This window comes from Carettochelys insculpta, chromosome 9, assembly GCF_033958435.1.
Source record: "Carettochelys insculpta isolate YL-2023 chromosome 9, ASM3395843v1, whole genome shotgun sequence".
NCBI classification, from domain to species: domain Eukaryota; kingdom Metazoa; phylum Chordata; order Testudines; family Carettochelyidae; genus Carettochelys; species Carettochelys insculpta.
Window position 1 is genome coordinate 56824954 of NC_134145.1, and position 14521 is coordinate 56839474.

At 45.3% G+C, this 14521-nt stretch overlaps 1 protein-coding gene across 1 annotated transcript in view; it reads right to left on the reverse strand.

Moving 5' to 3' along the window:
* Nucleotides 1-1383: 1383 nt before the first annotated feature.
* LAMC1 (laminin subunit gamma 1) overlaps nt 1384-14521 on the reverse strand; it is a 141383-nt gene continuing 128245 nt past the window's right edge. The window contains exons 25-28 of the mRNA XM_075003460.1: nt 14119-14318; nt 13192-13350; nt 7302-7401; nt 1384-4260 (exon numbers count right to left, since the gene is read on the reverse strand). Coding sequence (XP_074859561.1) covers nt 4004-4260; nt 7302-7401; nt 13192-13350; nt 14119-14318 — 716 coding nt within the window. The 3' untranslated portion in view covers nt 1384-4003. The remainder of the gene's footprint in view (nt 4261-7301; nt 7402-13191; nt 13351-14118; nt 14319-14521) is intronic.

Here is a 14521-nt window from a genome sequence, read left to right on the forward strand (position 1 = left end):
CCTCTCTCTCTCTTGCAGGAAGATGGCGTAGTTCGTTCAGAAGTAACTACCTCCTGAAGTTCCACGAGAATCAATGGAGTGGGAAAATGTACTTTGTTACAGCCGGATTGCATGGGCAAGTTCCCTGCCCCACTGTTGTAATTTACAGGAAAGGGCTAAATCTCTCCTCAGCTTGTCATAAATAGAAATTCAAAGCAAGTTTTTCCTTTCTTTTTCTTTTTTCCAAATAAAAGTTTGAACACTTAAATTTCAGCGAGGGATAGAAAGATTTGAGGTCTTTTATAATAGGAGCTGAAGTATTTTACGTGGCTTTAGAAAGATTGATTTTGTTCTCTTAGCAGTAAAATTAGTCTCTGAATTCCATTTTACAGCAGACCCTCACAGCTACGAGCACCTCGAAAACACAGGCTGTTTGTAACTGGAATGTTTGGAACGCCGAACAAAATGTTATGGTTGTTCTTTTGAAAGTTTACAACTCAACATTGACTTAGTACAACTTAGAAACTTTAACATGCAGAAGACAATGCTGCTTTCCTTCTATTTTTAAGTAGTTTACATTTAAGATGGCACTGAATTTGTTTTTATTTGTTTGGTGTCCGCTGCTGCCTGATTACTTATTTCCATTTCCAAATAAGGTGTGGTCGATTGGTCAGTTCGTAACTCTGTTGTTAGTGACTCATACGTTAATTGACTTTTTTGAGGGAGGGTTGTTAAGTAACAAGACACTCATTTTTGTAGGATTTGCAGGATCTAAGGTTTTTGCAGGTGAGAGTGGGTGTAGCTATTACAGGGCTGGGCAGGATTGAAAAAGGTGTCCCATGCAGGGCTTTACCATCTATGTTCAAACCAAAAGTACATCTATACTACCTAGTAGATCGACCCAGTCAGGGTCGATCTTCCAGGGTTCTATTTCATGTGCCTAGTGGAGACACTCTCGCAAGGAGTAAGGGAGGCCAACAATAAGTCAATCTCAGCTACGCAATTGCTGTAGCTCAATTGTGTATCTACAATCAACTTCAAAGTCTACTGTGGACCTGGCCCAAAGCAAGGCCAGCTGAGGTACACAGTTCATACATGAACTAGCACTCATTGTCTTGCAAAGTTCTGAGAAGGTTAACATCCATCCATCAATTCCCATGACACCAAAAAGTCATCTGTCATGATTCTGATCCTAAGGTGAGATCTCTTCACTGCTACACATTCTGAGAGACGATTTAGGGGAAGTCCTTTCACAGCAGCTAAACCAAAACAAACTCGGCAGAAAAAGAAGGGGCCGTACCGCGACCCACATATTAAACTCATGAACCTTCAAAAGGCCAACCTTACACGCCAAGTTACCACGCACTTCCCCCAAATAAAGAACACTCAAAGAAACTCACAGTATGAGGGGTTACAAATATTCAGACTTTAATATAAATAAGAAATACTGTTTTATACATAAAAAACTGCAAGAGTTGCGCTTGTTCACCGCCCGAGACAGCAAGACCACAGATTAAAGCAAAAGCTGAAATGAAGGCACATATGGAGAAGGCCACAGGCAAGAATAAAACGAGGGAACTGTCGTGTGTTCCCTGTCACAACCAGCATTCTACCAGCAGCCTTCTTGTCATCACATTAGGCAAAGAAATAACTGGACCTATACAATGAGATATTGGGGCTGTAATGCAGTAGTGTAGTAAGAGGTTGCTTATAAAGATCTTTTTTTAAAAAATAAAAATCTGTTAAAAACAGCTTAAGAAAAAGTGAAAAGCCAGAAACCTTAGGCCTGAGATCAGCCAGGGCATGGTACTGCATCTTCGTATCTGGTCTTCCCACAGCCTTGGCAGAGAGGTGACATGGTTAGAAGGCAGCCACAGGACTGGAACAAGCCAGCCAGGAAATACTGATAGGAAAGTCCTGCAACTCCAACAGCGAAGGCAACTCTCCTTCACTGGCAGCTTAGGGGCATTTCCAGGCAGGGGAATTCCAAGTCAGTTTTTGGTGAATTTGTAACAAACTCTCGGTAAGAAGCAGGAGATGCGAGGGCTGGCGGGAACTGCTCTCCCCTGCCCAGCAGCATGATCAGAGCCCCAAACCGAACTCTCACTTCTAGCACGGATAGGAAGGCTATGGAGTCAGCTCTTAAACCTCCGCTGGGCCCATCAGAGTGCGACAAGACCCAGGAGCAAACCCACAACCATCACTACCAATAGTCAGAGACTAAAGGTAACTGGTCTCTGATGAGTTATACACGTCAGAGTCCTTTTGGGGGGGGGGGGGGGGTGGGCTGCGCTTGACTCTGGAAGAGAGGCTGGGTGCCCCATCATTGGACTGCATACACAGGCAAGCCGGTTATTGTTAATACCACAGAATACAGATACTGTAAACACAAGGGAGAGAAGAGAGCAGGAGACTGGCCAGGGGAGATGCCAGACCCTGAAGGAATAATAAATGGCTGAGATATATGGTGCATTTGAGGAGAACAGACTGTGTCATTCTGGAAAGAGGACTGAGTATATTTACACACACACACACACACACAAAAGATAAGACTTCCTCGCTCTATAATCATGATAAAACAAACAGACACAGAACAAAAAAAAATCCCACATTCACACAAAAATATCAATTTGAAATAATTAATAGCACCAGTGTGTGTCAGATAACAATTTCTTCCCCGCTACGCAAACGTACAAAGTTGCATAGTGTTTAAGGATAGATATATATATGGATCTCAGAGGCAGGGGGTGTCAGACTGATCTAATGGGAAAACTCAAGGGGGAGGAGTTAAAGGCATCTCCTCCCCCACCCTAATAAGGTAGCTCAGCTAGGTGGGAGCAGGTGACATTGATTTGGACAGAAATTCCCAAGTGGCAGCTGTGTGAAATAATGCGAGTGCTGGACATCTGCCACCAGAGCAAGGTCTGAGCAATCTGTGCTGCAGCATTTTAGGAAGAGTGGGAGATCAGCAGGAAAATGGGGATAGGATGGGTTTTGACTTGGACAAAGACAACCCTGGTATTGTAGTGTAAAACACCATCCCCTGACAGCAACAGGGTGGAGAGACAGACCCTTACCGCTCTATATTAATAGACACTTGTGTTCTACATGAAGACATCAGCTTCATATGCAGACAGGTTAACTGGTATGAGCTCTCTGCTTTCTTCTTCACAAAGATCTTAGTGGCTTTTAAAATATCTTACTCTCTCTGTAACCCTGGAAGTTCTCTTTTCAGACTCCTGCTGACTATTGTGGAGATCAGAACGGATCACCTGCAAGCTTCCTACCTGGAGGAGTAGATTACGCAGCTGTTCACAGACAGGAAAGAACATTTCTGTTTTACAGGCCAACAGACCTATCACCCCGTTCCTCTCCCTTTCCTCCCACAAGCTCTTCTCAGAGGCTGTATATCTTTCTCAGTAGAGGGATATATTGCACTCCAGAAAGATGCTAAACCATTTGGTAGATGGCTACCAAAATTTTTGATTGGCCATTCATTTACATAGATTATTGTAAAAGGGGCAAGAGATTAGTGTTTTTATGAGTGCAGCTATACTGGCCATTATAATAATACTTTGATAGCCACCCTTTCCTTCATTGAAACAGCAAACTCCAAGACTAAGGCAGTTTTAAGGTGTGAGGGAGAAGAGGAGAAAAACAAGAGCTAGCTTGCCCCACTATACACTGGCTCACGTGGTCGTTTCTGCACCACAGTAAGAGTAGTCCAAAACATTTCACATCCTTGTGCAAATCAAAGGGAAGCAAGAATGAGAGAGGGGCAGAATGGAGTGTTGAGAAAGAGAAAAGTTATTTTAATAAACCCCTTTGATGCCCAAAAATGGATATTTAATTTGATTCTCTTTAAAACTTCACGACTTTTCCTGATTTGGAAAGAAACAGCAACTGTGAGCAGTGGAGAGCTGGGGATTTGAAGAAGGTAATCTGTGTGTTAAGGCACTCCATAGCCAAACAACTGCTCCACCAGTCACGGGGGGAAGGCCTCCACCCCACCCCCAGCACACCCTTAGGGTTTCTCAATGGACGGGGTGTTGAAACAGCCAGACGGCAAGGTCTTCTTGATGTCTTCCAGGTTGCTAATGTCCTTCAGGATATCCTCAATGTCCCTGTTGTAGGCCTGTATGGCTTCGTCCTGCCGCCTGGCTGCATCCTCCAGTTCAGTCACTTTCCGGTCCAAATCACTGTCTTTCATCTGATCTTTGGCTGAGTTCAGGGTGCCCTCAATCTCATTCAGTTTGTTCAAGTCCACTGGGTCCAGTTTCCCTAGAAAACCAGCAACATACACAATGAATTCCACTAACACTTCATGAGACTGTTGGCTGCTCAAAAGCATTTACCGAGGAGAGTGCAAATTATGGATTAATACTGTGGAACCTCCTTATGGTGAAATATCTGTTTTCACAAAACACTAACACGAATGGGAATTGCCACTGGGACTTTCAATTCTGTGAAACAAATCCAGGCTACACTTTGCAAGGTGGAGTTTCAGGTTAAGTGGGTTCATCTGTATTTGGGTGCAGACACAACACTTACCTGAACCCACTATGAATAAACAGGAAGTGTACCACCCAGTCTAGATAGTGCTTGGGTGACAGCTGATTTAAAAACCATTCTAGCTCACTTCATACCTGTAGGTCAGTTCTTCCACTTTGTACCAGTTCAGGACCCCTCTCTCTGTTTTTAATAATACATTTTAAATATTTCTTTGACATCAGCTATAAAAAGACAAACTCCATCTTCCACATTCTTAACACAAGCTTCGCTACCATAGCTTATCAGGTTAAGAGATCCCTATGAATTGCGCAGCTGTGCAATATACAGTTAATTACTCTCTACTAACTCTACAATGCACTTCTACGTGTGTTGCTGGGCAAGGGCTTTGTAAACATAGGAGGGATTTAGCGAATCCTGGCAAGTCTCAGGATGTAGCAGAACATGTATTGTCAATAGACAATCTTCTGCCGAGACATTAATGGCAGTGGAACTCCATGGTGGGGAGTAAGGAGGAAGAAGAGGGTTTAATGAGACAGAAAAATACTTTCCGTTGTAATTAACTAAAATCTTGTAACCTTCAGAAATCTGAAGTGGGAAGGAGACTTTTTTGGATTGGGGGCCACATAGAAATGAGATGCAAAATAAAACAGAATAAAGAATAAAATAAATCCCATAAAATCCTCGCTGACGTGGCCCCTGACTGAGACACCTCCATTCTGTCATGGGTTCAGGGTTCAGTGTGTGGGAGGGGGCTGCTGGGGAGCAGGTGTGCGGTCTGGATAGGAGGGTGGATTCAGGAGCAGGCTGGGGGTGGGTGGTTGGGAGCTGGGTGAGAGAAAGGGTGCAGTAGCAGGCTGGGGGAGCGGGGTGGGAGGTAAGGTGCAGACGTGGGCTGGGGGGTTCAGGAGCAGGCTGGGGGTGGGCGGTTGGGAGCTGGCGGGTTCAGGAGCAGGCTGGGGGTGGGCGGTTGGGAGCTGGCGGGTTCAGGAGCAGGCTGGGGGTGGGCGGTTGGGAGCTGGGTGAGAGAAAGGGTGCAGTAGCAGGCTGGGGTTGGGGGAGCGGGGTGGGGGGTTCAGGAGCAGGCTGGGGGTGGGCGGTTGGGAGCTGGGTGAGAGAAAGGGTGCAGTAGCAGGCTGGGGTTGGGGGAGTGGGCTGGCGGGTTCAGGAGCAGGCTGGGGGTGGGCGGTTGGGAGCTGGGTGAGAGAAAGGGTGCAGTAGCAGGCTGGGGTTGGGGGAGTGGGCTGGGGGGTTCAGGAGCAGGTTGGGGTTGGGGGAGCGGGGTGGGGGGTTCAGGAGCAGGCTGGGGGTGGGCGGTTGGGAGCTGGGTGAGAGAAAGGGTGCAGTAGCAGGCTGGGGGAGCGGGGTGGGAGGTAAGGTGCAGAAGTGGGCTGGGGGGTGCAGTAGCAGGCTGGGGTTGGGGGGGCGGGCTGGGGGGTTCAGGAGCAGGCTGGGGGTGGGCGGTTGGGAGCTGGGTGAGAGAAAGGGTGCAGTAGCAGGTTGGGGGAGCGGGGTGGGAGGTAAGGTGCAGACGTGGGCTGGGGGGTTCAGGAGCAGGCTGGGGGTGGGCGGTTGGGAGCTGGCGGGTTCAGGAGCAGGCTGGAGGTCAGAGGTCGGGGTGGGAGGGAGGTGCAGGAGGAGGGGACAGGAGTGCCGGGCAATGCGGCGGGTGGAGTGCTACCTCTGTGTGCTGCCGCTGCTGCTGCTCCCTCCCCCAGCTGAGGGAACAGCAGCAGGGAAAAAAGCATCCTGGGGAAGTTTTTCTACCCACTCCCAGGCACCATTCCACTGCTCTGACTGGCTGGAACTGTAGCCAATCAGAGTGCCTGGGGGGAGGGAGGAAGGAAACACAGTGTCCAGGAAGCGCTGCACCTACCCCGTCATGGGCATGATCAGTGGCAGCAGAGGCTGCAGCACAGCTGCTCCCTGCCCGGCAGAGCCTGCGGGCTTGGCCTGGCCACGGCTTGCTTGGTCTGGCTCAGGGCTCCCCACTCCGCCACAGGCCAGATGCTGGGGAGGGGAGCCTTGAGCCTCGGGGTTGGACGCAGGGAAGCCGCAGTCTGGATTTGGGACAGAGGCTGGGGCTTCCCAGCTCTAAAGCCAGCTGATGCTCTTCTCTAAGCTTGAATCTCCATCACAGAGACCCTGGCGGTTGTACCCTTCGTAGGGGACTGTGGCCGAGAGAGAAGAGGGTGAGGAAGGGACGACCTGGATCTCTCTCATGCCTTCATTTTCACAGCAGCTTTTCTATTCCTCTTTCCCTGAAGGAGCCAGCACATGCTTGTCAAAAGGGCTCTAGATTCCTCCAAGCAGCAACATTAAGACCGTAAACTTATTTATCCGAACAAGAGCTAGAAGACTTTTCATCATTTCCCTGTTTTCCTCCCCTGCTGGAAGACCATCACTCTGGAGACCAACATGTATTTAAGTCTCCAAAGGCAGAAAGAAACAACCTGAGCAGAGGAAATGAAAGAGGATAGAACTCCAGCCTTCTTTAGACCGTCTTCAGCGCTTTAAGGGCCAACAGTCTGACACTGTGAAACAAAGTCACATCCACAATACTCACACAAAGCAGCAATGAACACAGCACACTACACAATGAGCCTTTGAGGTTAACCTGCAAAATACTGATTCAGAAATAAATAATTTAGGGGGCCATTAGATTCCTGGCACAAGAGTTTCAGGTGAACAGAAAACCTAATCCAATCACTACTTTCTTCCAGGTTCTGCAATAAAACAACACTGAAGAACAAGGCATAAGTATTAGAAGCAGAATTCTGTGAGAAGTGTGGAGAATTAAATTAGATGCATACTTAGCTGGTCCAAAAGGCCATTAATCATGGTGAGTAAGCTGGCAACAGAGGTCTTCGCTTTTCTTGCATTGTCATCTGCCTCTTGGGCGGCCTGAGAAGCCTGGAAGAAAAAAAAAATGGGTGTAAATGCAATGAAGTCAGAGAGGTCAGGATCAGAATGGATTTGCCTTTCCCCATCTTAGAGCTTCCCAACCCAGTGCTTGCCATCCTAGAGCACGCAACTTGCCCAACAAGGATACAAACAGCCAGCCTCGTACGTCTCTGAACATTGTTTTGCATTCCTGACTCCTCTGTCTAGGACAATAGCCCCTAATACAATTTTCGATCTGTGGATCGAGAGAGAGAGAGAGAGAGAGAGAGAGAGAGCGCGCACATGTGCACGTACAGAGCAGGAATTAAATTGCTTTGTCTTTCCATGGGAAACACTAATAATGAAGGAGGCTTGCACTGGACAGCAGAGATCACATTGGGCTACAATCACTCTTTCATTTACACATCAGGGAAGTCTTAGGTCATCAATGCGGTTTCCCAGCTATCAAAACACGGCAGTGCTCTGCAGTTAAAAGCTACAAGATGCATTACATTCTAATCTGCTTCCCCCCACCATTCACTTACAAACCTAAGTAAAAAAAAGGTCACGAAATGTACCGAGACCCAACCCAAAAGTGTTTGGAACAGGACAGTACATTGGATACCATGAATGACAAAGCAAAGATGCCCTGTCTCACCACTGACACCTGTATCTGTAGCAATGAGAGGTTAGGTATAAGGCTAAAGGCCGAGGACAACAGTCAATGCTTTGTTAACATACCGCAAAGCTAAATGCCTCAAGCCGGAACAAAAGTAGGTTAAAGAAACCTGAGCTAGGTAGATTCTGCCCAAAGAAATACAACAAGAGACAGAGCTGATAAGTCGCAGGGCCTAAAAGCACAGAAAAACACCTAAAAGCACCCAGAGCTAGGCACTTAGTGATACACATAAACACATCCTGCTTAGTAACTTACACTCCCCATAGATAACAGCTTAGCACCAGGTACATTCCCAACCAAGTTCAGGAACAGGTCGTAAAGACAGCATGATGGATAGTGTTGTTTTGATGGTATCACCATTATCCTCCAAGTTAATGGGTAGATCTAGTTACATTAAGGGGTGTCAATGTATTACAATAAGGGGGGTGTACCTGGATACCTAACTTGTATATGCCTGTGTATAAAGGTGTGTGTAACAGGGGCTGCAACGAGCAACCTAGGGGATGACGGAGCCTCCTTGCTGTCAACTGAGTCGCGTCCACTGTCACAGCGTATGCATCTACCAGTGTAAACGGTTGAGTCATATTGGAGACTCATGAGGGTGTTGGAGACCATACGTCAACGACAGTAAACCTGGCTCCAGTGCCTTTGTTCCTCGCTTGATTTGTGGGTCTTGGGGTCTCTCCGAGGTCCGCAGTGTTGGCTAACCGGGAGTCTATGCTACTGTCCAAAGACAGCGCATGCACATGGCCAAAGTAGTTAACATCAACGGGAGCAGACTGGACGTTCGAGCACCGTGCAGGCAGGGACGCCTGACTACACTGGTGACCCAGACTGCCAATCTGGTGAGTAAGCAAGCTGTGCTCTGTAGGAATCGTGATAAACATGACTGAAAACTCGGAGCGAGGGAATCCCTATATAACCCCTCCCTTAAAATCCCCACAGTGTTTGATGAAATATGGACCCACTGGATTGCCAGACTGGGGTGGGGGGGAGGGCGGGGGCACCCTTATGAAAGTGGGGATACCAGGACTGGCACATGTAAAGCAATGACAGAAACTGAAGCTCTAAAGAATAGCAGCAAAAACAGAAAGTACAGAACTTTGCAAATGCTGGAACAGGCAGTGTGATACCTTAAACAACATACTACTCTACCTGCCTCCAAGGCGAAGGGAAAGATCAGAGAGAGAAAGGAGGTAACATCCTCGATAAATCACTAGAAAGTGCTAAGCCTGCAGACAGGGCAGCAAACATTCCAAAGAGATAACATTTTCCTCCTTGAAGTGATTGAAAACAGCTGTTAAGAACTTGAAAAAAAAGAAATGTGCCATCCCCCTGTTATACAACAGGCTGCTTATGTTTTTAAAATGCTGGTAGAGATGGGACAGAAGTTAATACAGGCAGCCTTAGCCAAAGTAAAAAACTGAACATGGGACAACTGTAATGGATGCTGCACTGGGGAGATGTGGGATGGAACCCCTATCCTAAAAGATGCATTGGATGATTATCCGGTAGTCGACACTGTACAAATTCAGTGCATAACAGGAACAAATCAAACCAACGATGTTAAAGAGATACCTCTTCAGGTTGGTGCCCATACCATTCTGGAGAAGTATGCTGTTTCTGGGAGAGAAATTTAATTGGAGCAGAAACTGTTAAACAATTGGGAATAATACTAGATTTTCCAAATTCGTGTATTAGACAGACTACCATGGAACCAAAAGAAGTATCTAAAATTACCCTAATCCCCATGGAACTTGCTACTCCAACTGCAAAAGCAATAAAATTGAAAACAACCCCACCTCCATTGGAATGTCTGAGCAGTAAACACCTTAGAATACCAAACTGGTGTAAACCCCAGTAACATGAAAAAGGGATGTGTCCCCATATCTTAAGTAACATTCCATATCCCTGAAAGCTAAAGAGTCACTGAAACAAGTCATTAAAAATTGAAAAAATGAAAACTAATCCCCGGTGTTCAGCACCTAACATGGCACCTATTTGGCTAGTCATAAAAAAAGATGGAACATGAAAATTAACCATTCACTACAAAGGGTTAAAAAAACCCATGAAGCGGGGAGCTGCTGTAATAGCACTCCCTGAAAGAAAGTGCTTCACAGTGCTTGATATGGCAAATGGATTTCGCAGTCTCTCTCTAAATCCAGAGTCCTGGTATTAAACAGCTTTTGTATTTCAGGGTGTGCAATACTTCTGGAACATTTTGCCTATGAAGTACTATGACACACACAGAATCTTTCACAATGTTGTAAAAATATGCTGGAAAAGAAAGAATTGTTGCAGACAGGAAAAATAGAGTAGTATGTGAATAATATCTCGGTGGTCAGTGAAACAGAGCAAAATTAAACTTCTAAACTGTTGTCAAAAGTATGGTGCAAAATTTAACCCATCTCACTTAAAAAAAAAAAGCCCTATTGCATACTATAGCAGAAACTTAATGGCTCTTAAAAATAAATTGAGACTCTGTAAACAACTTGCTACCTATTGGACACTACAAAAAGCCTAAAACCACATTATGTATTACAATAAAAAAAAAATTGCATGTGGCTACACAATCTCATAGGAGACAGAAGCATTTGTTTTTTATTTTCACAGGTATTTACCAGCCTGGCAATGCATGTTGTCCAATGCAGTTTGGGTTATCCAATACAAAGGGACTCTGATACAATGCAGATTAACCCAACCTATGAAGTGGTCCAGAATTTATAAACTGAGACCTTACCACCTACCACTACGACACAGATGGCAAGCCAAACCCATCCAGCTGGAACTGTTTTTCAGTTGGTATGTAAAGCAAAAAGACGACAACAAGAAGAACATATCCACAAAGTCATGCCACCTGATCTAAACAGTGCCTAAGACGGGACAGTTGCAAATACGAAAAATTCCTGGACAAAATGTAACAGAGGAAGAATCATTAAAGAACTGACTTTACTAAAAGTACACAGGAAACATACGTTTGTTGCTGGGTGTTACATTATGTTCTTAATTGTGATTCATGTGTTTTTATTGTTGTTGTTATTGTTGTTTTGTTTTTGCTTGATTGTTTGTTTTTTTACTGTTATCTTATAGACAGGTTCCAGTAATAACTCTAAACTTCACACACCTCCTAAACAGACATACATAAAATTACGCAGCTACAAAATTGGCCACAAATATTGTACCATACAGCCATCATAAAGCATGTACAGGAACAAGGAATACATAATATTAATTCCAAAGTTTTTACAAGTACCTAAATTTTACAGAATGCCTCAATTACATCATGAGGATGGTAAACGTGTACCTCACGACGACCATCCCTAAATGGATGGATGCAGAAGCCGGTTGCAAACAGTGTGGGACTGTGGTAAATAACACATATGTACAACATTTTCCCTCTGTGTGTTTAGCCACAGACACTGGCCTCGATCTAAATCAGGCTTAGTGCATTAAACATAAGGGATGGTGGCCGTGTGAATGCTATTCTACGATTAATACTAATACCAGAAAAGGCTGGGTTCTCATGGTACACAAGGAATTAGTACAAGAGGTGGTACGAATACAAGATATAGTCTGTGCCCTTGGATACTCAAATTTTTTTTGTATACATGTATTGCTACTAATACTGAATTTTGTGTACCGGTTACCAGTACAATTCAAATTGGTTCTCATGCGTTTTGGCCATCAAGCAGTGTTAACACTGCTACTAAAATGCTCTTCCTCCCTATAAAACGTTACAGCTGGATAAACAATTTTCTAGCCCAGCAAAGGAGGGCCGAATATCTCATAGCCACACTCACATCTCCTATACCTAGTTACACAGCAATATCCTACGCATATTACCTAAGCCCCTGTAACAGTCTATATCCTTATATAACCAGTTACAAGCATTTATGGGCACTTATTTTCACAGCGAAGAGCTTTGTCCTCAAAGACCCATAAGAGCCAAAGCCATCTCATGTTATCAAATGCATTTACCCCACCTTGTGGTTATGGTCCCAGGCCTAACATTCCCAGGTCCATCATAAGGGACTAATCAAAACAGGCAAAAAAAAAAAAAAATCCGACCATCAGTCACACAAGGGAATGTGCACATTTTGGGACAGATGGGGCATGAGTGCATGGATGGGGGAAGAACGGTGTGTTCATGACAGTGTTTAGCCCACTGGGTTACCTTTCAGTCTATGCATTATGCTTTTCCGGGGTGATGGGTAAACATCCTCCCCATAAAAAGACAAAAAGTGGGTGAAAGTAGCAAAGAGAGGCTTGGTGTTAGGCTAAAGGCCAAGGACAACAGTCAATGCTTTGTTAACATACTGCAAAGCTAAACGCCTCAAGCCTGAACAACAGTAGGTTAAAGAAAAACTGGGCTAGGTAGATTCTGCCCACAGGAATGCAGCAAGAGACAGAGCTGATAAGTCACAGGGCCTGAAAGCAAAGAAAAACACCTAAAAGCACCCAGAGCTAGGCACTTAGTGATACACATAAACACATCCTGCTTGGTAACATGCACTCCCCATACACTCCCAATAGATAACAGCTTAGCACCAGGTACATTCCCAACCAAGTTCAGGAACACATCGTAAAGACAGCATGATGGATAGTGTTGTTTTGATGGTACCACCATTATCCCCCAAGTTAATGGGTAGATCTAGTTACATTAAGGGGTGTCAATGTATTACAACAAGGGGGGTGTACCTGGATACCTAACTTGTATACGCCTGTGTATAAAGGTGTGTGTAACAGGGGCTGCAACGAGCAACCTAGGGGATGACGGAGCCCCCTTGCCATCAACTGAGTCGCGGCCATTTTCACGGCGCATGCATGTACCAGTGTAAACGGTTGAGTCATATTGGAGACTCATGAGGGTGTTGGAGACCATATGTCAACGACAAAAAACCTGGCACCAGTGCCTTTGTACCTCGCTTGATTTGTAATTCTTGGGGGCTCTCTGAGGTCCACAGTGTTGGCTGACTGGGGGTCTACACTGTTATCCAAAGAGAGCACGCACACGGCCAAAGTGATTCACATCAATGGGAGCAGATTGGATGTCCGAGCACCGTTCCAGTAGAGTCTCCCAACTACAGTATCAACTCTTCTGAATATCCCACCCACTGCATTCAGCTCCCAGAATATCTCACCATGCCTGCCATCATCATATCCTGATCAGCCTCCTCCTGCTTCCTCTTCAGCTCCTTCTCTGCAGCTTGCAGCTGTTTCAGCATATCATCCACTTCTTTGTCCAGCTTTGTCGCATCGGAAAAAGCCTTGTCGGCCTCAGACTTTGTACTAGCAGCATTCTAAGGACAATGTAGATAAAATTTATGAAAGGGTGGAATATGCAAGATACAAAAGAAAATTCTTCACCTCTTCCTTTTGTCCACAACATCCCAAAGGGCAAGAGTGTCTGTTGTTTGAGGCATTCTCTGACGGGAGGAAACCTCACCCATACAATTCAGGAGAAGATTTTATACCAGCTAGTCTCAGTGCCTGGAATTTACACAGTGGGTCACCAAGGCCATGCTAGCGCACTACGGGTATGTCTACACTACAGAGTTATTCTAGAATAGCTTATTCCAGAGTTATTATTCCAAAATAACATAATCCAGAATAATGTGACTACACCACAGGGAATCCCCAAATTAGCAAATCTTATTTCGAAAGAGTGTGTCCACACACAAGACAGCCTATTTCAGATTAGAACCCCTACACCAGCTTTGTTTCAAAATATGCTCTTTTGAAATAGTTTATTTCGAAATAGAACCTATTCCGTCTCCACAGCCCCTATTTTGAAATACTTATTTCAAATAGGTGCTATTCCTCATACAATGAGGTTTTCCAAATTAGAAATAATACATCTGATATTTTGAAATAATTTCACCAAGTTATTTCGCAATAGCAGCCATTATCTCAAACTAACTGTGTTGTGTAGACACATCCTATGGGCTTAACACAATTCAGTAAGTTCGTAGTCCCCTCAGGACACATGGGAGCAGAAAGAAGGCTCCTCCTACCACCCTCACACTGTTAATTTCACTGTTTCATAAAGAGTCCTATGACAGTCTCACCTTCTGGACAGAATTAGCAATTTTCTCAGCATCATCTGCTTTGCTCTTGGCTTCCCTGGCGTCGTCAGCAGCATTACCAAGCGCCAGCTCTGCTTGCCTTGTCTTGTTATTGGCCTCAGCAATGGTTCGGGTAATGGCAGGAATCTTCTTCAGTGCCCCCTCAGCAGCTGTCTTGTTATCATTCACACGCTTGTCAAAATCTGGTTTAAAAGAGAGGGGGGAAAAAGAAAAAAAAATCAGCCACTGGTTGGCTCCCTGATCTACAGGATACTTGCCAGGCCAAGGAAACTCAGCCAGCAGCCTGATCTATGCTACTTCTATATGGAGGGGAGAAAAAATGAGAGGAGATGGGGTAAACAGACCAATGTCTTTGAAGGGAGTGCTGTGGTTTCTGTTCCTGCAC